Genomic DNA, 25,637 nt, shown 5'->3' with positions numbered 1-25,637 from the left:
GCGTTGTCTTCTAGTGATTGCCTGCAGGCCTGCACACAGCACATAAAGCAGACTAATTTCAACAAACAATTGCATGCATCAGTTTTACACCGTAACACAGAAGGGATTAAGTTCCTGGTGCTCTAAATGTCAGGTATGGACATTAATAACAGAGAGAATCGTGTTAACGGTATTGTGACTTTCACAGGCCAAGTGAAACGCCTTTTGCAAATGAATCGCTTTTACGCGACGTGAACTGTTGAGCGCGGCACTTATTGTAGCAGGAAAGCCAGAGTAATAGAGGGATGGAGCAATTAGACAAGTTCTTTCGAACGCTGTGCGGAGTAAAGAAGCGATGCGCTTTAACCAACGGCCTATCTCAGCGCCTGCCTGCTCTGTTCAGGGTTACGGCCACGAGCTGAGAAGCGAAAGAACGAAGCACGATGGAATTACCCAAAAGAAAATTAATGTGCATTAGCGGAGCTAATCCAGGAAATAGAAAGCGAAAGATGTCGGCGTTCACTGTGTTCTTTGGCGTTGGCGTTGACAATGTTCTAGACGGCAATGGCTTTGACGAAAGGAAGGACGCATAACTGGCTATCTGGATGTGCGGACAAGCCATTCGTGCTTTGATACATGTGACGGTGGTGAGAGAGAGATGTGGCCTGAATGCATTAGCGCTGACAGCGTTGTGGCTTACAAGCAGCACTGCAGCAATAGCTATGCCGCAGCGTTCATTTCGTGATCAATCTTTCACGATCAACCATTAACTGCACGCCCACAGGGTGGCAGGGAGGGCGTGCTGCCTATCCAGCTTAGTACGTCAGTGCCAACGTCTAAACTTCGCCGAACGCTCGGTGAACTCAATATTACGGATTGGGAAACTTATCGCAGGCGTCCCGCACCCAAAGAAGGCATCCAAGACATACAAACTTGGAGTGAACACATCAGGGAAGCTTGCAAAGCTAGCACACAGAGTATACCGCGCACAAAGAAAAGCCCGGAAGTAGATCGTCACCTCCTACACTTGTGGGAGGCTCGTCGTAGTCTCGTCCGCAGATGGAAGAAGCAAAGGTTAAACCGCAGACTCCGACTTAGGATATCAGAACTTTTCGAACAAGCCCAGGAGTACGCAACGCAACTCGCTCAGCAATACTGGATAGATTTTTGTGCCTCCCTCAAAGGCACACTCACCACCTCGCAAACTTGGACCATACTAAGAAGCTTAATTGATCCGAACAAAACGAAAACCACAGTCATTCGCACGTTGCAAGAATTTGCTGACAAATTTCAAGGAAAAGATCAGGAATTGAAACAAGCCCTACAAGACCATTACATTGGCACTCAAACAATCCCGCCATGAAATCTTCAATACACAGGAGCTCTGAACACTGATCTAGACGAGCCCATCACGGTGGCTGAAGTATATGCGGCAGTAGGAGCCGCCAAACGCAATACAGCCGCAGGAACAGACAAAGTGACCAACGCAATGATAAGAAACCTTAGCTCAAAAGATATTGAGCAAATGACCGACTACCTTAATGGCCTGTGGGAAGAAGGACGATCCCAAACGAGTGGCGACATGCAGAGGTTGTCACAATTTGTAAGGCCGGAACGCGGCCCACCCTTGAAACATTAAGACCAATCTCCCTTACATCCTGTCTCGGGAAGCTCTATGAGCGAGTTATCTAAAACCGCCTCGTGAATTTCATTGAGGACAGGGATCTCTTTCCACAGTCAATGATTGGCTTCAGGCGCGGTCTCTCAACCCAGGACGCCTTTCTCTTGCTTAAGGAGGAAGTTCTTAAAGGTATCCCAAGAGGAAGCGAGCATCTGATCCTGGCGCTTGCCCTTAAGGGAGCTTTTGACAATGTCTCACACGAAGTTATCCTCCGCGAACTGAACTCCCTGGGATGTGGTCAGAAGATCTTTAACTGCATTAGAGCTTTCCTCACGGACCGCACTGCAACATTTGAATTGGAAATGCCAGATCAGATACCATACCAATGCCAAACAAGGGCCCTCCGCAGGGATCAATCATCTCTCCCCTCTTATTCAATATTGCCATGACAGGATTGGCCCGTCGGCTGCAGGAATTATCCGATATAGGATTTACACTGTATGCAGACGATATAACTATCTGGACGACTAAGGGATCCCTTGCACAGAAGAGACAAGCCATACAGGAAGCGGCATCGACTGTCGAAACATTTGCCGCTAGTAGTGGCATTCGCTGTGCACCGGAGAAGTCAGAAGTAGTCAGGGTGCACGGTCAAAATTACAAAAACTGTGGACCAATAGATCTCTATGTAGAAGGCCAACAGATTCGAGAGGTCTCGGTCATTACAATTCTCGGGCTTTGGATTCAAAGTAACCTACGCGCAGGACATACCATAAAAACTCTCAAAACAACCACCCACCAAATTACACGTATGATTCGTCGTATAACACGCCACAAGAAAGGCATGCGCGAGGAAGACACTAGTCTTGTACAGTGCTTGGTTATCTGCAGAATAGCATACGGCCTTCCGTATCATCATCTCACAAAGGGAGAACTTAAGCAGGCCGACACTGTCATTCGCAGGGCGTGCAAAACAGCTCTCGGCCTTCCTCTAAGCACCTCGACCGAACGTCTAATCAAGCTTGGAGTCCACAACACCTTTGAGGAGATCAGAGATGCGGTCTTAGCATCGCAGAGAGCCCGACTCCAACAGACCACCACCGGAAGAGCCATTCTTCAGCGCATTGGTACACCACGAGATCTACAAGAGTTCTGGCGACACACTTGCGTACTTGCAAACATAAGAGGACAGATCTCGGTGGCTCCGCTCCCAAAACATATGCATCCAGAAATTCACAAAGGCCGACGGGAGGCTAGGGTCACTCATCTACGCCGGCGTCTAGAGTCAGATCGCAAAGCAGTCTATGTAGACGTGGCGGCGTACACTGAACCGAGCATCTTTGTTGCAGTCGCCCTTGACCACAATTTTCAACTACTGACGAGTGCTTCACTCCGGGCTGAGGATCCTGTCGCGGCGGAAGCCTCCGCCATCGCCCTTGCCATAAGGCATTGTGATCTGGCGGACAAATCAGCTCACATAATAACTGACTCGAAGCGAGCCTGTCAATATAGCGTTACAGGGAGAGTCCCAAAAATGACAGCGGCTCTACTCATACCGTCGGGCCACTCACCTACACTTCAACGCCACCGTAACATTACTTGGACCACGGGCCATTCAGGTCTTGAAGGCAACGAGGCGGCAAACAATCTAGCTCGTGAGCTAACAAACCGAGCGGATCCTTGCCCGTACCTCACCCCTCTACCATCAAACTATGGGGAACGGCTGGAGATGCTTAGATTAGATCGTAAAATATATCCCCCTCCCCATAATAAACTCACCACAGAAGAAGCCACATTTTGGAGGCGAATACAAACGAATACCTTCCCTAACCTGTACTTGTACAGCTTCATTCACCCTTCCAAATACCGCCCCTTCTGTCCATGGTGCGGCGATAAGCCTACGCTGTTTCACATTTCCTGGAATTGTCCCCAAAAACCACCTCATCTAAAACATTACAGACATCATACGAGCAGTGGGAGGCAGCCCTGACCAGCAATAGTCTGGAGGACCAGTGTCGCATCATCAGACTGGTCCAAGCATCCGCCCAAGCCACCGCAGTCCTGAACTGAGGCGTCCGCCTACTTGACTCGTAGAACACTTCAATGAAATAATAAATGTTTTATCTCTCTCTCTATCCAGCATGCGGAACGCAAAGCAGGCTTTTCAGTTGGACACCAACACTAAGTACATGAAAGCGAGATTGAGGTCTCCACTGACCCACACATATGGTTGAGCGCCTTTTCTTTGTGAAAATGAACGGCCTTTGCAAAGTTGTCAACGCCAATGAACTCTATAAACGCCCTCGACTCACTTCTTTTGTTAGGTTTTTGAGGAAAAGAAATGGCACAGTAACCGTCTCACATATCTCAGCGGACACCCGAACCGCGCCGTAAAGGAAGGGATAAAAGAGGGAGGGAAATAAGGGAAAACTAAACATTGAAAGTTGGATTTTGATTAAAGGCACGGCGCAGCGCAGCCGCGGAACACCTGTGGCTCGGTGCTACTAGTGGCGCATGCGCAGCAATGACTAGGGACCGAGAGAGAGTGAAAAGTTGGAGGTCGCTTAAGCTTGGCCTTTAAAAGCAAGACGCGATAGCGTGTTGCAGCATTTCCAAGGAATTGACGGAACGCCATCGTCCTTCGGTGCGACCTCTTGCCCGGACAATTAAAGAAAGGAAACATATTTTGGTGGAGACCTGAACCGCGCCGCAAGGCAAGGAAAATGAAAATACATTTTTTTAAGGAAAGCAAAGGATGCCTGTTTCAATATTGTCGCTGGAAACCCGTACCGCGCCTTATGGGAAAGAAAATTCCCTTACGGCGCGGTTCATGTGTCCACCGAGATGCGCCATTTTTACTCACCGCCAAAGACACCAACGACACCGGCTTTACTGCGACACCAGCGCCTTAACGCTGTCGCGTTAATATCCGCGCCGAGGCGCGCGTTGTGACGTTATGTGCCTCCTCGGAGCATAGCCTCGGAGAAACCGCAAGTTCGCGGTCAGTAAAGCTTTCGGTTAAAAAAAAAACACAATGCAACGCAAAACGGCAGCAACACTAAAAAAACGAGCGTTGTGACGTTGAGGAGGACGCGAAGACAGGAACAAAGTGTCGCTCATGAGGCGGTAGAGGTTTTTATTTCCTCCTTTGTTGCAATTGCACTCACCACATTGGCTGGTGCCACTTCATTTTTATGAGTCTTTCGGGTAAGCAGCCAAGCTCCATAACCACTTAGCCATCTCAGCGGCGAAGCGGATGTTCAATCGCTTTCATTTGAATATGCTTCGATTTTATATGCGTGCGACTCTCTTCGGATCGCACTGTGCTCTCTATTCCGTATGTTGGTGGTTGACTTTGAAAGTGCGTCTTTTGGAAGAGCAGTTGCCTTCAGGCCATTGCATTCTTCTTCAAACATTTGGCAACGCTGCCTGTGTATTGATACGTGAAGGTGAGCAGTCTCCATTTACTTTCTTGCTTCGGCTTTGCAGGCTGCTTGTTGTTCAAAGTGTGCTCGATAGTATCCTGACTTCGCTAGAAAATGTGGCTGGGACAGCAGAATGGATTATGCCTTTTTCCGAATGTGGTTCATTAAGGAAATAAACTGTTCGATATAGGCGTAGTTTCCGTTATGACCATATGTGTACTACACAGGCTCTCTGAAGAAAAAATTACCAGGATTTAAAAGATAGACAGCGTTCTTCAGAAATGAATTCGTGGTTTAGGTGTCTTAACGTCCCAAGGTGACTAAGGCTATTGGGGACGCTGTAGTGAATGGCCGGGTGGTTAAAACTAAACAGGATGCAATTAAATGCTAGTAAGACCAAATACATTCTCTTCAGGGCAAAAGGTGTAAAAGCTCCTGACAACCTAAACTTAAACTTTGAAAACACTCAGCTGCAACAGTGCTCACAAATTCGTTTTCTAGGTGTTTTGTTTCAAGAAAATCTCTCTTGGAACTCGCCTGTTGATCAGCTTCGCAGTGATCTTTGTCGGGCGGTTGGCATTTTAAACAAACTGAGATATTATCTCCCGGCGTCCGTAAAGCGGCAAATATACTATTCAATAATACATTCCCGTTTAAGCTAATGCTCCCTTGTGTGGTTAACGACGACGCAGACAAATCGAGATTCCCTCCTTGCAATTCAAAAGCGGGCATTACGAGCTGTTGGGAAAATACAGTTATTGCGCAGCTGCCGGCCTTTGTTTAGGTCTTATGGAATATTAGAAATAAGTAAACTGCACACATACAAACTATGTCTCGAAATATTACGCCAGTACAAACTAGACAAAATAACCTTCGAAACCACCTATCACACTAAACTTAGCACATACGATCTTCGAAAACAATGTATGGAAACACCTCGTGTACGCACAAATAATGGTTTTCAGAGGTTAGGATGGCAAATTCCTGACTTAATTAACCAATACCCTATTATTCTGGATACTGCACACACTACCCCCTCTATACGTAAATACAAAATGTTAATTAAAGCAATGCTCATAAATGAACCTTAAAGATAAAAACTTAACGTATACCTATCACTAGTGTATGTTTTGTAAATATTGCTCTGGACGAATTCTGGTTAATGTTTGCTGTGTGTGTTTTGTAAAGATGTCTTAATATATTGTGTAAAAATACTGAAAGTGTGTTCTATTATGTAATGCTCTTCTTGATTTTGTGTAGCCAGTGGTGCCGCCTGTCATCCGGGTGGCGTGGCCTCGTCAGGCAATGTATGCCTTTTGCCACGTCACCCTGGACAACCTCTTCGTTGTCTGAAATAAATTCTGAATGAAAAAAAATCCGACCTCTTGGTGTTCCTTAACGTTCACTGACATCGCACAGTACACGAGACCCTAGAATATCGCCTGCATCGAAATTCGACCACCGCGGCTGGTATCGAACTCGCCTATTTCGGGTCAGCAGCCGAGAGCCATAACCACTGAGCCACCGCTGCAGCCGCAGAAATCAATTCAAGGGGAAGTTCTAAAGGGTTATGTTAACTATATGTTAGTTTTGTCACTTTGCGTGCTTTAATTTTTAGTTTTCATTTATTGACGATCATTTTTAGATAAGCGTGGCTTTGAACTCTCAGGTCTGTGTTGGAAAGCTGGCGAGTTCCACCAAAGAGCTTTTGAGAGGTAGATAAAGGTAGCCATTTTTTTTGCGGCGGCGATATTTCAAAAACACCTGTCGGCAACGTGTTCCGTGTTCCATATACGCCATGAATGCAGCGCTCTCTTACGCGATCTGATAAAGCGCTGTCTGCTTCGTGCCTTCGCGCTGACTTTGGTTTTGAGATGACCGCGGGCTGCTGAAAAACCCCGCCGACAACGCGCCCTTCCCAGCCGCTTATCTTCCTCTGTCTGAAAGAACGTTCCGTTCAAATTGAGCATACAAAACGAAAACAAAACCATTACGCAGGTATCAGCTTGTCGCGGATATCTAACCCGCTATCCGATTGTGCCGAACAGGGTATCATCTGTAATACCATCAAAGTTTATGCGAATAAAAGTCGACACGAAGACAGAAGACACGACAGGCCGATCGCAAACTAACAAGAAGCTGCATTAATGATCGTGCAGGCGAGCAGGAACGCACGCTAGGAGATAGGGAATGAAGCACGAATTTGACCCAACATTTCCGGAAATGCTAATGCGTGCCGCGACTGAATTAGATCAAGATTCTTGAACAGGGTAGAAACGCCGTGTCGCGCAAGATAATGGAAGCCTTTTTGATGAAGATTGAGAAATACTGCGTCAGCGATACATTTCTCGTCTTATACAGAAGTGAGTCAGCCTTGTTGAATTCTGTCTTCAGGGTATTATGGTGTTATAACTTTTAGCAGAAATTCTGTGGGTGCATCCGCCGCGAATGCGAATACACATCTTGCATTTAGAGGCGTCATCTTATGAATAAACTAGTTGTTGCTTTCCACTCGCCCTGTCGTATCTATTGTCTACGTGTCGTATTTTATGCGCATAACCTTTGATGGTATTAAAAGTATCAAGCCAATATCCCGACAACAACTCTTGCTGAAGGATATCGTGTACAAAAATTCAGTTCTGTTTCCACGCTGTGCCGCAGAGTGGGCGTTTGTGAGCTCGAGTAATTGATTAGTGTCACGCCGCAAGTAACCGCTGCGTAGGTCTTGTGTCTACAGAAAGCATGCGCTCCTAAAGTGAACAGAAGGCGAACAATCTCCTAGACCTGCGTGCTGCATGCCGCTGCAAGAAGGAGGTTCAGCAAGTGTGACATTGGAAAGAAAAACAACATAAACGTAACAATGAAGAATTACTTGACTGAAAAAATATGCCAGCTTCACCAGGACGCTGAGCGGGAAGGGACCATCCACCAAAAGCCCAGCACTGATATTTTGGCTTTCATGGCTGAAAAACCTAATGCCGGCATGCGTGATGCGACTTCTGAGGTCTTCAATGTGAAGAATTTTGAAGAAGGCTCCACTCCATCCCTGTCACCTCTTGCTGCACCGACTTTAAATTGGCACCGACTTTTTATACTGGCTTGACTCCGCTGATATTGATGAGGACTACGGAAATACTGGGCTTTTTAGTCATGGTGCTGCGGACCGATGGACTCGACTTTTGCAGACACGACCTGCTCAACATTCATTGTGCGCATTACTGGGATGACACGAAGCTACTTTGGGTGGCACCAAAAAAACACCATAGCCAATGGTCGTTTGGTGTCTGGTGTGGAACATGGGGCCTTTGAAGTGAGTGTAATTAGGAAAGTATTTTTTGGCCTTACGCTCTGATCGCGCCGGTACTTCAATGACACCTTGAGAGGCACTGTCGAAGACGTTCGTTGCGATCGCATTAGGCGCTTCCAGAGACCACCTGGTTTAAGAACTATATGGCGGACCGGCTCACAGCAGCACTCTTGCCCTAATGGCTTGAATGAACCTTCAAGGACAAGTGAGTGTGGTGGCCGGGACCAGAGGTATGCCTGCAAGGTCGACATGCTTGACACCTCCGGAAATCTTGTCGAAGAGAGACAAGACTTCGCAGGTTTCATAGTCAGGAGGGCTGACTCCTGAGTTGAGGACTCCGGTGGATTGCGCTGATGACTAGACCCATCAGATGGTCAGACATTGGTCCTCGAGACCATTGCTGCTCATGGCTGGCTCCCACTGCTCGCATGAAAGCCAACATTATGTAAAGGTGCCGGAGCTGCATTGAGTTAAGTTGAGTTGAGTCGAGGTGTTCAATGCTACAGGTGGGATTAACCTTGCCTATTCTGCGGGAAATTGCTCCACCGTAGCTCCACTTCTATGTTAATAATGTCCTAAAACCTGTCGTATCTACTTCTCTATGCGCGCACTCTATTGTAAGAACACATATTCCACTTCACGCAGTCACTGTCTATGCACACAAAAAGTCCGCACAGTCCACACCACAGTCAACTCCAGAGGTCGCCATGTATGCACATATTCAGTCACAGTAGAACATAGTCCATTGCAGTGCCACAATGCATACACACGTTCACTCACAGTATAACATAGTCCACTCCAGAAGACACCATCTACGCACACATTCAATCACAGTAGACCATAGCCCACTCCTGCTGTCACCATTTAGAAACAAGATCAGTGTCCTGCAGAAATGTTAAAAGAAGGCGTGCAGCCTCCCTTCTGCATGTGTGGTTTCCACTCGTGTAGACAATGTCCGGAACTATGCTGTGAAGGGTTCCTGGCTTCTTGAAGGAAGCGAACATCACATACCTTTCCGCATTGTGCTCTGTGAAGTACATAATATAATATTCGATATCCGCACGCACACCTCATAAAGAACATAGCGGATACGATGCCATGCCCGTCTTATGCATCCAGGCAGGATTGCGAGCAGAGGCCGTGCGAATTCGATGTAGTAGAGTCGCCTGGGATCTTTTCAGTCCCTTGGTCTCACATGGCTTATGGGGCGCAATCCAGAGGGTACCGAAATGATCGAGCGCCGTTTTCGTGTAGAGACTGTTTCCATCTTGAGCTACTCTTTTAGATAGACTCTTTGACACAGCTTTATGGGCGAGACTGTCTGCCACCTCATTGCCGCTGACTCCTATGTGAGAGGGCACCCATTGAAAATATAGAGTAAAGCCTCTACTGTGCAGATTCTGCACCGAGCACAGAGAGCTTATAGACAAGGTATCAGTCGGGAATCCGCGCTCTAACTTCTGAAGGGCAGATTTTTAAACAGTTACGATGACAGCAGGTCGAACCGGAAAAGACCATAACTTCCGTAAAGCCGCCTCAATAGCAACACTTTCGGCTATTGTGGAGGATACGACAGCAGTAATGCGTACAGACCATTTACAGTCTAAAGAAGGAATGTAAAAAGCCGCTGCGCTACCTTGTTTGACCTTGTCCAAAGAACTATCAGTGAAAATCTGAAGATAGCTGGCATACTCGTTTCCAAACGTTCAAGTACGAGCGAATGCGTTGCTGCCAATTGAGAGATGCGCTTTGCGCTCACATGAGGAATCGTGACCTTGCATTCGAGGGTCGGAAAAGACCAGGGGGGTTTCAATCGTTTCCTTTGCCTTCGGACATTAAGGCCTAAAGAGCTAAGAGTATAAAGCGCCAAGTAGGACTTCGAGTTATATCTTTTGCAGAGCCGCTGGAGAAGCGATCACCCAGCTACCGTCTCTGCTAGGCGGCCAAGATGCATTAGTAGTCTCTAAAAAAACGACAAGCCTAAGAGGTTTCGATACAGACTCATGAAGTACTGCCTTGTTCGCTGCCGCCTGAGGAACTCCAATGGCTCTTCTTAGGCGCATTTTGCGGACAACTTGGTGATATTCAAGGCGTGATGCCGAGGGGGAAGTTAAAGGTAATTGATACATTATGCCACTGACCACCTGCGGTTCATGAAGATTCACCATTCAGGAAGGGTGGTTTCCCATTGCTTACTTGCATTTCTACGGATCACATTAATACGCGAAGATAGAGATGAAACAACTGCGTCGACAGCTTTTCGCCAATGTAGACGAGAGTCAATAATGATTCCCAGGAAACGCGTGTGGTTGAGTTGGCGTATGCAATGGTGACCGAGGTCTACCTTCAACCGCGTTTCACGTCTTTCTACACCAGAAAATTGAACAAAGCCGGATTTTTCTACTGATAGAGACACTCCCACACCACTTGAAGGTAAGCTTGTACCGAAAGTAGAACCTGTCGAGCTATCAGGACTAATCACTTGTCTTGGTAGCCAGGAATCCAAATACAGAAGTCGTCAGCACTTAATGGCATGCGCACTTGCCTGCAATTTCTTTGCAATGAATCGGGAAATCAAGCCATTACGACCTTAAAGAGCGTGGGGGAAAGAACACTGCCTTGAAGCACAGCTCGTGATAGAACCCTTTCGGGTTCTATCACCATGTGTGCCTCAAGGAACTGTTCTCTTCCCACGCTCTTTAACGTCGTAATGACTAGCCTTTGTCACAACTCCAGTCTTGCTCGTGCTCGCCTTTCACGCGGAAAACACTGCCAAAGAAATGCTATGTGGAATTGTTTTCGGTATCAGGCCTTGTGCGAAGCTGTCTTACAACGCGAAAAAGGCGCGCATCATGAAATGAAAATTTACTAGTCATGAGATCACCCAGTAAAAACGCAAAAAAAATCCCTGGCACTGGTTTCTAACGTGAGAGATGCGCATTTCACGTGAAATTTTCCTGCTCAATTTAGGAGTATAAGCAGCGAACGAGAAACCTCAGCCAAACATTGAGATCTGGCCTAGTTGCGTAGGTGTAGCCGTATGTTACATCACATACCCGCACGATGTATCGCATATTATGCAATATTCCACCTTTATCATATCATGTGTGGGAAGCGTTGCCGCTCAGACTCTTATATCGCGCTTTGCACTTACCGAAATCGCGGTTGCTTGCACGTGGCAAGCGAGATGATGTTCAAGGCTCGGAAGCCAAGTGGTCTACCGTTACACGTGAGCAGCCGCTGCAAGTGAAAACAACGCTTAGTTGTTCTGTACATTACCCGCGCTAGCCACCCGAGCAGCCAAGTGGTCTGCCGCCACGTGTGAACAACCGCTGCAAGTGAAGACTGCGCTTAGTTGTTCTCTACATTACCCGCACTAGCCACTCGTGTAGCCAAGTGGTCTATCGTCACACGTGAACAACCGGTGCAAGTAAAGATAACGCTTAGCTGTTCTGTACATTACCCGCGCTAGCCACTCGAGCAGCCAAGTGGTCTGCCGCCACACGTGAACAACTGCTGCAAGTGAAGACTGCGTTTAGCTGTTCTCTACATTATCCGCTCCAGTCACTCAAGCATATATGTGGTCTACCGTCACACTTGAACAACCGCTGCAAGTGAAGTCTGCGCTTAGTTGTTCTCTACATTACCCGCGCTAGACACTCGAGCAGCCAAGTGGCCTACCGTCACAAGTGAACAACCACTGCAAGTGGAGGCTGCGCTTAGTCGTTCTCTGCATTACCCCCTCTAGTCACTCGAGCAAAATGCGAAGTATCGGTCCCATGGCAGTCTTCAGACAGACACGCTTTTGCAATTTTACACAAAACGAAGATTTCTTTGTCAAGTTCTATCCTTGATGAATTGGTGTAAAGTGTAAAAACTTGCCAGTGTCGAAGAGAATTTATAAAAGGACCCGTCGAGACCCCGTAAGCTCAGTGTCGTCAAGAGCGCGCTTTTTCATTCGCTGCTGGCGATTGTTATCTCAGAAACTGCATAAAGGTAGTCACTGCAGTAAAATAGTTAGAACTTTATATTATAGTTAATAGAACGCAAGCAAAAGTAAATAGCATAGCAATCTCTACTGCAGTGTATTTATTCGTAATTGTCGATTGCTTGTGTATTCTGCTGCACATCATCGGATTCGGTTAATGCTGCTCTTCAATTTATCCTTCAGAATGAACTAATTGCGGCTTCCGTTTAGAGAACAGAATTTTGCATTTATTTATGAACTTATTGTTATTCTGAAAGGGTACCCCAGGCTTGACATGATATAAGGGGTGCGGATAACAACGGCACAAACATAAATTATACATGATTTACATTGATGGAGAATCGTTTTGACATATTAATGTGATTCGTGGATGGCGGATATGATAAATTGAAGACTGATAATTGTCGCCGGATCAGACGGAAGGCTTCCCCGCTATGCAAGAAAAGCGATTGCCGGAATGTTGTGGTTTGAACACATTGTGGGTAAGCAGCGTTCGGTTGCATAAGGCTGGAAATGCCACGAGCGCATGCAGGATTTCAATAGGTACGGGAATATTTTGCGAAAACCTTGAAATAAACAAACACTTGCTATGTTGCTAAGAAAGATGAGTGCAGCTATATGTAATGGACACATTAATCCTGAATGATGGAAATATAATGGTAAGATTAGATGAATCACACAGCGCGCTGCTTGACTGACTCAATGGTACTGACCAGGTTAGTTTTGTTGGGATCCTGCACGGAGTTAGCATATACGATTTATGGTCAGACGAAGGTCTTTGAGGTCAGTTATTTAATTAAAGTAAGACTGCGGCGAACGTAGCCAAGATCATTATTTGCGCAGTTATTTGGCAGCCGTGGTCGGAAAGTTAGATCGCGGGAATCATGGGTGCATACAATGATGTTTAGAGACAAATGCCATATTTGGAAAGACGGAACCGTCGAGCAAAGAAAACCGTTGGTTTCCTTCTCCTCACAAAGCCTTTGTGCGAGGAAAAGCCGGTGCTGTTGTGTGTTAACGGCAAACGATGACACTCAGTGGGGACATCAAATGAACAGTAGATAAATGCTAGTGTTCGCCTTGAATAGTTTGAGACTGCTGGAGTGTAACCGGAGAACCATTTACGAAGCGTGTTTCAGTTTTCAACAATGGGACGGCCGCCACGGTATATGCTTGCTAATCGCATAGTATTCGCAGGTTACTTTCTTAAGTACCGTCGACGTGACGTCAGGTCTTCTGGGCCGACTTTATACACAGCTTACAGTATGGTGCGACGTTTCTCTGTAAAAAGCTAATTTCTTCCATCAACGTAATTATAACATATCCGTTCACATTTCAAATATGGAATTATTGATGTATCGGAGTATTTTGTGACCCCCCAAGAGTTCGTTATATCAGCGTTCGAATGTGCTAAGTTTTGATTTTTTATGTTTCCCAATCGAAGTGATTGGTGTCCTGTTCAGCATTTTGAATAATACTTGTTTTCGTGTAATATGTGTTTTCTAGAACAAAGCACTGTTTCGCATACACAATACCCGACGCTCTACGCGATGATTTGAGTTTTGCCCGCGTGTCTGATATCTCACATAACAGCTCACTGTATTCATATTTTTGTATTTTACAGATCACGCTGTGGACAATGCAAATCTCACAGGCGCAGAACGCTACCACAGGCACCGCTCTGATGGCAAGTTGCAACGGCACCGGGGACCACTGCAAGCAATGGGGAAACTGCAGCACATCCGTGGAATCGTTGCTGAGCCAAGAGAACGAGATGGTCGGTTACGAGTACCGAGGTGACAGGGTGCTGGGAATTGTTGTGTATATCTTTTTCGGCATCATTCTCATCGTGGGATTAGTCGGTAACGCCCTCGTCGTCCTCGTCGTGCTTTGCAATCGTCAAATGCGTTCCACCACCAACATCCTCATCATGAACCTCGCCGTGGCCGACCTTCTGTTCATCGTCGTCTGCGTCCCTTCCAGACTGTGTTACTACGCGCTCAGCTACTGGCCCTTTGGAGACGCCTGGTGTCGGATCGTTGAGTACCTTGTCATCGTCTGCGCCTCCGCCAGCATCTACACCTTGGTCCTCATGTCTCTGGACAGGTTCCTGGGGGTCGTCTACCCTCTCCGGTCTATGTCAATTCGGAGGCCGGCGAATGCTTTTCGATGCATACTGCTGACGTGGACCATCATATTAGTGGCCTGCGTTCCTGTGCTTTTTTCCCACGGTATGGTGAACGTCGATAATCTACACTCCTTCTGCAACTACTTCACTCCCTACGCTGGTTATAACATAGTCGCATTCGGAGTGTCCCTCTGTATGATGGACTTTGTGGTACCACTGGCTTTGATCTTTGCCTTGTACGCACTCATGCTGAAGCGACTCTGGCTCGTAGTACCTCCCGGTGGCAGGGTGACTGCTGGGTGTACCCGTGCAAAGAGGCGTGTCACAAGACTGGTCTTTGTGGTCGCACTGGTCTTCGCTGTCTGCTGGTGCCCCGTCCACGTGGTGATATTCCTCAAAAGTGTCGGCCTGTACGGAAAACGTATGGACACTCCGCACGTTGTGATGCAAATCGCGTCGCAAGTTATTGCATACACAAACTCATGCGTGAACCCGTTTTTGTACGCGTTTCTCTCAGACAGCTTCCGCAAGGGTTTTTGTAATGTGTTCTCCTGCTTCCGCAAGACTTCCTCTGACATCTCTCCCACATATAATGCACGCCGCGCAACCTCATGAGTGCTCAACGCCGTGAATGGAAAGGAGCTGGTGAACGAATAGGGAGTGCTGGAAATGGATTGAATTTCAGGAATTTCTTTAATGGGTGCAGCGTAAAGAGAAATAGCGATTTAGACGGGGCTAAGCCAGCTGAGTGAACGGTGGATATTTTCTTGGTGTCACAACAAGCGCAAAAGACGAGCAATTGTCGAGGACAATTTTTATAAAAAATACATAATGCGAGGACGCCTTGCTCGTGAATGTGAAGGAAAAGTACGCTATGAATTGAAATCAACAGAGAAGAGTTACTGACAGTAGAAATAAATGTCAGCAATGTGAAATGGCAGTTTTGCAGTCTCAAATATTGTGTCCATTACCACTGCCGCAGGTTTCCAGTAAACTTTTTGACGTGTAAATAAATTCCGTCATCGCGCTGAAATTGCTAGACCAACGTATGCGATTGATGTATGTGGATAATGACGCGCTCCCAAAGAGAATCGGAGAGGCGCCTAAGTTTACTGCTATCACTGCGTATCATCGCGGTTGGTTTCCTTGCAGATTTGCTACCATCTCACCTCCACCCATAACTCGTTACTGCCCCTGGCTACTCTTTCTCACCAAAACGAATTCTCTCGAGATTGCATACGTCTGCGCTAATAATTAACAGTGTAAAGTCAGAAACGCAAATGCGCACTTCCACACAGATGTACTAAACACTCCTAATGGCAGTCGCATTTTGCATCAACCGACTTGTAGCTGGAAATCGCATTACGACAGGAGTCAACGGCGGGCGAAATTTCCGTTAGCATATCGATTTCCTGCACTTTGGATATCAATCATTAGGAACCTAGATGCTCAGTGCCGAACTGCAGTGAAACGCATCCTAAACATCGCGAGAAAAAAAAAATGCGTTGTCAGACACATGCACAGAGAACAAAGGAGGATCTGTTTATTTCCCACTTTTTTACCTTTCAAAGGACGCAGATTATCTACAAGCGCGTGGGCTGAGCCAGTACCTCCTTGAGTGCAATGCCTTAAGCGTGGTGGTGGTGGTGGTAAACATTTATTATTTACAAGGAGGTGTTTGGGCCCAGGTCCTATGGCCCAGGTCCTCACAAATCTAGGTGGGGCCCCTATTCCGGAGCCCAATGGCGTCTAGCGCCGCTTGCGCCCTGGCGACCAAGGTCCGTTGGGACTGCAGGTCATGGCAGTTGAGCAGCGCCGCCTCCCAGGCCTCCCTAGAAGGGTGGGAGATGAAGGATTGGGAAGGGTGGGGATTGGAAGGGCAGGCCCAGACCATATGGAAAACGTCCGAGAACGTCGCACCGGCGGTCCATTCAGCCGCCTGACTTTCTCGGGTTCTCCTTCGCATTCGTGTTCTCCTTCGTGTTCTCCTTCTTAGCGCCGCCTCCCGTCGGCGACGCCAAGCAACCTCTAACAGACGCTTCTGCCAGCTTTGCAAAGATCTTCTGCGCATTTGTATCGACGGCTGTATTATTGACAATCTTGAAGAACTACCACTGTTATTTATTCATACCAATCAATATTAGCGCTAAAAAATATACGGGGCAGGATAATAGGCTCGCCCCCCCCCCCCCCCCTGTGGTCTCCAACTGAAATATGTGGACAGTCGCAATACTGTGGGAATGGGCGTGACGCTGAAGGCACTGTACGGAGGCAACCACTGAACACAAAACAACGATATGCGAGAGAAGATCGATTCAATATTTTTAAATATATCAGAACATAGCAATTTTGTCCAATTTTAGTCCCTTCTGTCAAGTTTCCCGTCAAACACTTTCAAAACACGACAGTAGTTAAACGAAAGATCGCATTACTACCGCCCCCCCCCCCCCCCCCCCCCAGCAAAACCTATTTGGCTATACTTTGACCAGCGAGGAGACTTCATCATTTTCTCGAAGAGTTCACAAAAGACCAGGCCCCGCAGAAAGACCACCAGACACTCTCCTCCTGGAGCCAGAAGCTTCTCGAAGTTTCGAATGACCATTCGTTGATCCCTGATCCAGTGCAGCACTTGGAAACAGTAGAGCCGCTGGAATTGACCTTCTCGGCGCACGAACTCACTCACGTCTCCTAGGATGTCCAGTTGCGGATGCTGTATTCTCGGATTCGAATACTTCTCCACGGCCACTTTCAGCATTTCCTCCGACTTTTCCGTGTAGACCAGTGTTCGGCACGGCGGGAGAGATGGAAAAACAGTCCTGTAACAGTAAAAGAGAGACTCAGTGTATTCTGGGCATGCTCGAGTACTAACATTTGGAGAGACATGAGTCACCGTTGAAGCTCTATCTGTACCCCGAAATCTGCCCGCGGATACGAAAACTGTACAGCAAATACGTGTCCGCAACACAGAAAATTGCAAGCATAATAAATGTGTCTTGCATCTGGACTGACCTCTTCACAATCTCATTACAAAAAGAAAAAAGTTATTCTACCAGGCTAACAAAAGTTTCCGCATAATTGCATCGAGAGCTTTGAAAACCGCGGCGCCTGCATTTCGATGGAGGCGAAACGCGAAGGCACCCGTGAGCTGTGCGATGTGAGTGCACGTTAATGACCCCCAGGTGGTCGAAATTAACCTGCAGACCTCCACTACGGCACCTCTTTCACTCTTTCTTCTTTCACTCCCAGCTTCCTCCCTTCTCTTACAGCGCGGTCCTAGTGTTGGCCGAGATATGTGAGACAGATGCTGTGCTATTTACTTTCCCTAGAAACCGATTTATTTAATTTAATTCAAGCTTTGGAAACTAATATGAAGAATGAATACTATGGTGGGGCTAAGAAAAGAGAATTGGAAAGAAAAAGCATCCCGGCCGGTGCCACTTAGTGTGACAGGCTAAATATAATGAGCAAGAATATTGCACTGCCTTCGTGTGCGCCTTCCTAATGAACCAAGGACATGTACGAAATGGGTGTACTGTGCTCTGTTGAAAGGCCATGCATTAGGAGTGGAGGCATAGTGCGACTGCGTGTCAGAAGTGCTCCTCAATAACGCCAAAAATACTCCATAGTTCTGCGCTTGCAAAAAGTGCACATTCAATGGTTTTGAGTGCATCCCAAATGGTGCTTCAGGAGTCATATATTGTTTAAATGAACTGTTGCCTCCAGAAAAATGATAATAGAGAAGGCAGAATATTTTAAACACACCACAGAAACCACAATCCTGAGTTGTTTCCATGGTAACAAAGGCCAAGTATTACAGCTAGCTCGTCAAAGGGTAGCAATGTCGATTAGTTCTGTTCTGGTGGCTAACAGCGCGGTTTACAAAATTATTCGTACAAGCTAACATTTCTTTCGCATACTCTGCCACCGCAGCAACAAAATGAGACAAAATTTTGATACAAAAATAAATGAACTGTGATGTATCATTCTTCGAAAAAAAAAAAGAGAACAGAAGAACAAAATATTCATCAGATAGTTGCTCAGAAGTCAGCAACGAAAAAGCACAAAACCTGACATGCAAGCGATATCTAAGTGGAGGTAACTCTCGTCGCTTTATTTGTTCGGGAAAAATAAAAAATAAAAGCTCTTCTTGAAGGATTTAGTAAGAGCGAGTTCGTTTCGCCGATCGGACGTGCGCTTAATGGCCGGTTAGTGACACGGTGAATTCTTCTGCGAAAACTGGGGATAGTAGATCATCAGAAACAAGTCAGTGCGAACAACTTTATAGCGCAGTGGTAAAGACACGGTCAGCTTAAGCTGTACATGATTGAAGTTATGTGGGCTCCTCAACTATAATTAACTATTATGAAGCCGGTGGCATTCTTACGGTGCAGATCTCAGACGCCAGCAGGATATGCTAGTCTTGGACTCGCAAGCGCTTAATGAAGAAGAAACTTTAGTACTCTGAAACCATATGTTAAAAATAAATTATTATTCCGTATAAACAGCCGTTGGGTATGGTGTTAAGAATCACCCTTAGCGTCTTCTTAACCTAATATTTATTCGCATTAATTGCCGCAGACAATTTTAGGCTTCTGCGTGATTGGAACGTATGTGCAGACAAGGTTCACTTACTTCATCGTGAAGCCAATGGGTCCGCAGCCGATCTCTATAAACTGCTGCTGCTCCTCATTATCGGAGAGCGCGAACGCTTTCGAGAAGAGGTCCAAGATAGCTGTAGATGTCTGTATGCATAGGTCGGTCCCGGCGTCGTAGAGCTCAGCGCTCTCAGACTTGAGGTCAAGTATTTGCGTTACAGCGTTCTTTTCCTGCGACATGCTGCATAGAAATCCGTCCAATACATATGTTAAACAGCACTGAGTGACAATTTTTTAATCCTTACATTTTCTCAGAAAGCGCACGTACACTCTATCAAATGTGATCAGGCTAGAACGTTTGCTTCTCAGTTGTATATTGAAGCTATTATTCCAGCCCTCAATCTTTAAATCTCTGTATGGTGAGGACTCTTTTCCTCACATTCCGAGAACGCTTTGATCTTTAGGGAAGCCGTAAGGACTCTACCGTACGAATGAGAAGCAAACCATGCGGTTGGGTTGCTTCTCTGTACATAAAAGGTAGTCATGCCGTAACTAGTCACCTCAATTTCAGGAACGCACCACTAGCCTGTTCATCTCAAATTACTCGCTGTAGCCCAATATTCAATACAGGCACAGTTTTTTGCTACCACTCTCTCAAGAGAGCTACGTGCGAGTTTTTATTGTCGTTGCTTCGTTGTTGCCTTTTCTTTCAATTATGATTCCTCTGCAATTTTTACAACGAACAACAATGCGTGCATGTCCTGAATTTTCTCAGGAACGCGTTTCTTGTCATGTTCTTTATATAGCCACCATTAAGTCTTACGAATGGCACACTAGGAGAGGAAGAAAATGTGTGCCGTTGAAAGCTATAAAAAGTGGATTGATTCAGTTATCATCAGCACAGTAAAGGGACAAAAAATTTTATCTGTACAATCCAACCTTTTACACTACCGGAAGACCCATGGCTGCTCAATTTAGCACTCGTAGCTGAACTTTCAAGCAAAATTCCGAAATCTCCAGACCGACCAAACGAGCGAATAAACGAAATGAATGCACAGAGCATCATGTAAACCGCTGACCTGAACGACAAGACAAAACGAACAAGTTGGACCATCTGCAGCCAAACTTTCCGAATATAAAGTGTCCTGTCAAGCACACAGATGAACTTGCTGTGACAATAAACAAACAACCTGCAATAGTGCACTCAATAAGAATTGCGATCATGCGTCGGGCTGCTTTTCAGCCCGTAAATTGTTATTCTTATCATTTTATTTCTTCCCCGCACATTCCTGCACCGTCGCATGTTCATTTTTCAAAGCTTGCAAACTGCCTCACTGATCGTATTGCACTAAAGCTAAAAAGCCACTGACACGCATCTTCGTCTTGCAATCAGCTCTGTATGCGCCCTTGTTTTCCTGGAATCAGCGCTTCTCACAGCTTGCCGAATCACAGGTACGGAATAGTGTTACAGTTTCTTGAACGCACTCAGGCAGGCATGCGAATTAAAGAAGCGGTGATAATGAACTCTAATACAACGGGCATCCTGTTCGCCAGTGCTCTTGCGTGACCCTGTTTTAGTCACAAAATGCTTTTAGCGCCCATTCTCGCGAAACTATTGCGAATGCCGTCCGTAACCCCCAGCGAACCTAAGACTGAACACGGAGGCGAATATGAGAGCGAAATTCTCCGTCCGGATGATATCCAAGAAAAAGAAATCTTCGCTATACTAAATGTCCTGAGCGTGTCTCAATCTAGCCCCGGCACAAGCAAAGCAGCTTCTGTCAAGATGCATTGACCACTCGAACACCACCACAGACTTTCGCGGTGTGAATTGCAGTTTGTAACCTCTCCCGGTACTCAATTTTTCCGCTGCATCGCATTAGATATATTTTACCTGCTTGTTAGTCTTTCGAAGGCTCGGCACCAGCAGCGCTACACTCTTTCCCGCTCAATGAGGCCAGAAGAGCCAAGAGATAGAAGAGCTTCCATATGTCGGTAGTGGCTGTTCTGTGTTCCCTGCCACGAGATCTGTATGGCGCCCATAGCGGCGGAATGCGGTGCTGTGGGCAATGAAAGGCGAGGGAGTGTTGTGACGTGTCGAGCAGAGAAAGCAGGGGAGAACGCTGAGTGAGCTGCCCGGCACGAATAAAGAGAAGCGGCTCAATGCAGCGACTCTTCAAGCACCGAAACTGGGAAGAAAGCCGAGCATGCCATCAAATGAAGAAAATCGACTAATTATGGAGGCTCTTCGTTGCTTTAGTTCCAGTCTGGACGTCCTTAAATCGTACAAAAAATGCAATAATTATCTCCTGTCTGCGCTCGGTTCTCCTAGTCATCAAGGAGCGCATGTGTGAACGTTTTTTGGAAGTGGCCAGACTGAGATATGCTGGCTATTAAGTAACTTTATTCAGTAGAGGATATGAAAATTTCGCGTCGGGTCAAGGGTGGTGACGTCAAGAAGCTGCCCTAGCCCACTAGCAAAACTCCTCTCCCTTTGCCTTCCGTACCGCTTTTGACAAAAGTAAGCGGGCTGCATGGTTCGCTTCTCAGTCCTATAGTTGAGCCCGTACGGCTTCCATAAAGGTCAAAATGATTTGGAAGATGAGGACAAGGGTCCTCCATACCACACATAGATTTAGACCTTCAGGGTGGGGCAAGTACAGCATTATACAACTGGGAAGCAAACCATGCAGCCTGGCTACTTCAGGAAAAGATGACATATTGTTTCTCGCATGGATTGTGTAATCTGGCCAACCGGTGTGAAGTTTGAGCATTTACGTCTGCCACGAAAATGTCCCCTTTGGGCGCATTTGAGTGGAGGAAAGCAGCAGCTCTAAAACGTGCAAACTGCTACAACATTCCACATCAATCTAACTGGTCGTTGCCTCCGTGTCTGATTATTGGAGCCTAACCTTTATAATCGACTTGAGTTTTCCCATCTATCCGAACACTGTCCCAAATGAAAATGTCCCCCACTCTTCCGCGAAATCGTGGTCCTTGGTAAGGACTCGACAAGCACACAAGGGAAGCTATAGAGGCCTATTCCGTGGCAAGTAGTGATGCTAGAACCACGAGTAATGCTCCCATGTTTCTGGGGAAAAAGAACTTGCACTTCTTGAGACAATCTGCATATTTTCTATCAAGGAAAGATTTGCGGTTTTTATCGGTTTTTGTTTATCCTTTTTGTGACATATATCTTCTGTATCCGGATTATTTATGTTTTGTTTGTTAGTTTACGATATAAATATATTCAATTCTCCCGAAAGAAAAGAGTTGAAGCGGAAGCAGTCACGCATGCTTTCCCCTGTAAATGTTTCCGCTGCATTCTAATTACGATGTCACTTCAACTATCCCAGCTTACCGGCCTCCTGCGTTCTCTTGAGGCTTCTCAATGTGCGAAAGCAGCATGACGTTGCGCGCTGCCTAGCTTGGAGAACACGAGAGGGTAAGGCATGACCATGTTCAGAACCATGTATAGGTGCACGCAAAAGTTTTCGGAACGCGAAAATACAACAAACCTACATTTGTCACCAGTTTTAGCATGCAGCATTCACGAACTGACGGATGAACTCCGCACTTTACACCGCGAACAACACCAGTCACTTCTTAATACCTGACTGCGCCTCAACCTAGCGAGAAAATTGAGGACTTTTGTCATTTCGGCATTCCAAAAACTGCTGGGCACCTGTACATTGCTATAGGCCTTTGGCTAGCAACGTCTAGAGCCGTACAATAGTGCGCTACGCCCTTTCCGGCAATGCAGTTCATGCTTACGCCTACTCTTTTGCGACTAGATAGAGCGTAATCTTTTTTTCTTGCCAGCACATGGATTAATAATGCAGTCTCCTGACGAGGCAGCCAAAATGACAACCGCTGTACTCCGACATGGTAAATTGTTTTGGGACCGTTCTCTTTTGACAGAGTGGACGAGCAACCTACATTTCCTTAATTAACTCTGGATGTTCTCGTCTAGGTTGGAATTCAATTTCGCAATTTCCCCAGCGTGTATTCAGTGCCTGTCACTGTCAGATTTCATCTTGTCTGTATAGGAGGCACGGAAAACAAGTACTCTGCTTTTAGGGTCGCGCGCGAGCATTAATTACTCCAGGCCTCGAAATGTCTAAGGCACGTTATGAAAAAAAAATGCGTACAGGTTTCCGTAATATACACCAGCGCTGCTATTTCAAGACTAGGCATTAACCTGGCCTGCCAGACAACTGTCAGAGATAAATGGTCAACGAGAGCAGCCATGACACAGTTTTTGGTTCCTGGACTTCTCGGTCGCTAGAGCTTTGGCCTGCTGCAGCTTCTTTTAGTCCGCGTGCACTGTTACAGCACACGTGTACTGTAACGAGCAATTCTTTCATTTGTTTGTCGAGAAATTATGAAAATAATATTTTAGTGCGGTACTTTTAGAAATCAAATACGTAACGACCCTGTTACTTCCTTGTTCCCTTCTTCTCCGCAGACGAAGCCCAGTGACTTGGACTTTTCAGTCTAACCTAGTACTATTTAGTAGCCTGCTTAACTGTATTTCAGAACGATGAAGCTTGAGCAGGAGATCCTCAATGAATTGGAGCAGCTAGGTTCTAATTGTTTTCGACGTGATGAATACAATGCGTACATTTATTTTTTTCTGGTTGGAAGTGGTTATTCCTAACAAAATAATTGAAGATTGATTCGCGAATGCGAAATCAAATGAAGAGCGTTAGCTAAGTTGTTTTCACCAATGCTTGCGACAAATTCCGATGCTAATTCGTGTAGATCACGAAACGACGATTCATCTGGTACCACCCGAATCCCTCTACGACAACTTGTTCGCCCGCCAGGGCCCTCCGAATGTCGCCTCTAATTGCGGTTTCGAGGAACAAAGGTCGTCGGTACGAATTACACTCACCAGGCTTCAGCTCGACTAACGACTTTTTGCGCCGAATTAGCACAGTTTGTTTCTCACCATTTGCGTCATACGGGCGGGCCACAGTTTTATCACCAATAGCAACCCCAAGTGGCACCGGTCTCGGCACCCGCTCAGAAGGTACATATATAGCGGAACGTCAGGCTATGGGTGGAGTCCGCCATGCCGGCCCGATGACTTCTCGCCTGAGATTTGATCACATGACCGGCCGACATCTTGAAATCGAGAACGGACAAGAAACGTGCGAGTATATAAGAGCTAACTTTCTTAAATTGAAGCTGTATATTCAAAAGCTACAATGTTGAGCAGAGAACTGGCGTGTCTCGGGTCTACTTTCCGTTATCAGTGCACGTCAAAGATCCCCAGGTGGTCGAAATTATTCCGGAGCCCTCCACTACGGTACCTCTTTCTTCTTTCACTTTCTCCTTCCCTTACGGCGCAGTTCAGGTGTTTGCGGATATGTGAGACAGATACTGCGCCATTTCCTTTCCCCCAAAACGACTTTTCAAATTTTTAGTCTCGTGACTATTGCGTCATGAGCTTAATCTTAAAGATAGACCTATGTTTTACTTCACTCCAAACAGTTTTCCACCCTCAAATTGCAATGGACGCTGGCGAATATGACTATGAACCTAGCCAGCCACCATGAACTGAAAACTAAATAAACGTGTATATCGTCTAAAGAAACGCAATGGGGACCTACAGGCTGTACTCATGCAGGCTTTCAGCTGCCATGACAACAGTTCCTTAATAAGCCATGACACATGTCGACTCTAAAAAACAGCATCGCTCCAGAGCTGCGCTTTATTTTCCACAACAGCCAACTTTTCTGTGCTGACAACCCACAAATGCTGTAAGAAATTTAAGCAATTACGCGAAAACTTCAGCTTTTCAACTATAAGCCTGAGAACTCTACCAGAAGTAATTACTGCTGGGCTTTGCCTTGCTGTAGCATATCTTCATTAGCGCGAGGCCAAACTCCTATTCTTACGACTGCTTAGCGTAGGAAAATAACTTTGTCCAGTGAGTACCCAACCGTTATTTCCAACTGCATACTACGCATTATTCAAGACGACTGTCATAAATATTCCAGCAGTGTACACAACATATTGTGTAGAAACTGCAGGACAAAGACCATTTTCTCTTACCTTCAGGTAACCGTGTCATGCACTTGCTGTGACCACTCTGCCGCGAAAATTGGTCATTTTATTAATATACCGTTTTCTTTGCCGGCACCGCTACGTTTCTATTCTGTTGAAATATATTATGCTACGCAACTCTTGCTTATACCTCCTCCACATTACACTGCTGGTCCATGCTCAGTTTTGTTTTCCGTTAGGATATCATAAGCTGGAATTTTTTCCCGAAGCCAATTCTCCTTCCTACCTGGCTCATTACATACTGGTAGCAATTTCCTTCCGTAGCACGTAGCGTCTCTACAATTTACTCTCAAGCATTTCATAGGATACAAGTACAGTACATATTCTTGCCTCTTGAGAGATATCGGTAAGCTGCTATTGACGGCCAGAAAGCACCTGCCATTTGCACTCCGCCCCTTGCTTATTCTCGAAGCTATTACACCCTGAAGGCCTCGATCTCCTATGAATACTTGCCCTGATGTACAGCCGGGGACAAAAGATTGCGGACTGCGTGATACGCAATGTAAACAGACATCTCTA

The 25,637-nt window shown here is 46.2% G+C and overlaps 2 protein-coding genes and 1 pseudogene across 9 annotated transcripts in view; 2 read left to right on the top strand and 1 right to left on the bottom strand.

The window, feature by feature from the left end:
* The window catches only part of LOC144101771 (juvenile hormone acid O-methyltransferase-like), a 282,036-nt gene that overhangs the window by 135,514 nt on the left and 120,885 nt on the right, over positions 1 to 25,637 (top strand). The gene's annotated exons all lie outside the window — the stretch shown is intronic.
* Positions 1 to 25,637, bottom strand: part of LOC144101768 (uncharacterized) — a 106,719-nt gene that overhangs the window by 22,338 nt on the left and 58,744 nt on the right. For 3 of the 4 annotated variants that reach the window (XM_077634957.1, XM_077634956.1, XM_077634959.1), the window contains one exon: positions 19,121 to 19,284. The exons of the other annotated variant lie outside the window; for it this stretch is intronic. In XM_077634957.1, the coding sequence (XP_077491083.1) occupies positions 19,259 to 19,284 (26 nt within the window). In that variant the 3' untranslated portion in view covers positions 19,121 to 19,258. Of the gene's footprint in view, positions 1 to 19,120; positions 19,285 to 25,637 lie in introns of those variants that run through there. 4 annotated transcript variants of the gene reach the window in all.
* Positions 13,919 to 15,063, top strand: LOC144101525 (allatostatin-A receptor pseudogene; annotated as a pseudogene).

Source organism: Amblyomma americanum, chromosome 8 (assembly GCF_052857255.1).
Source record: "Amblyomma americanum isolate KBUSLIRL-KWMA chromosome 8, ASM5285725v1, whole genome shotgun sequence".
In the NCBI taxonomy this organism is placed as follows: domain Eukaryota; kingdom Metazoa; phylum Arthropoda; class Arachnida; order Ixodida; family Ixodidae; genus Amblyomma; species Amblyomma americanum.
This window is presented reverse-complemented; position numbering and strand designations above follow the sequence as displayed.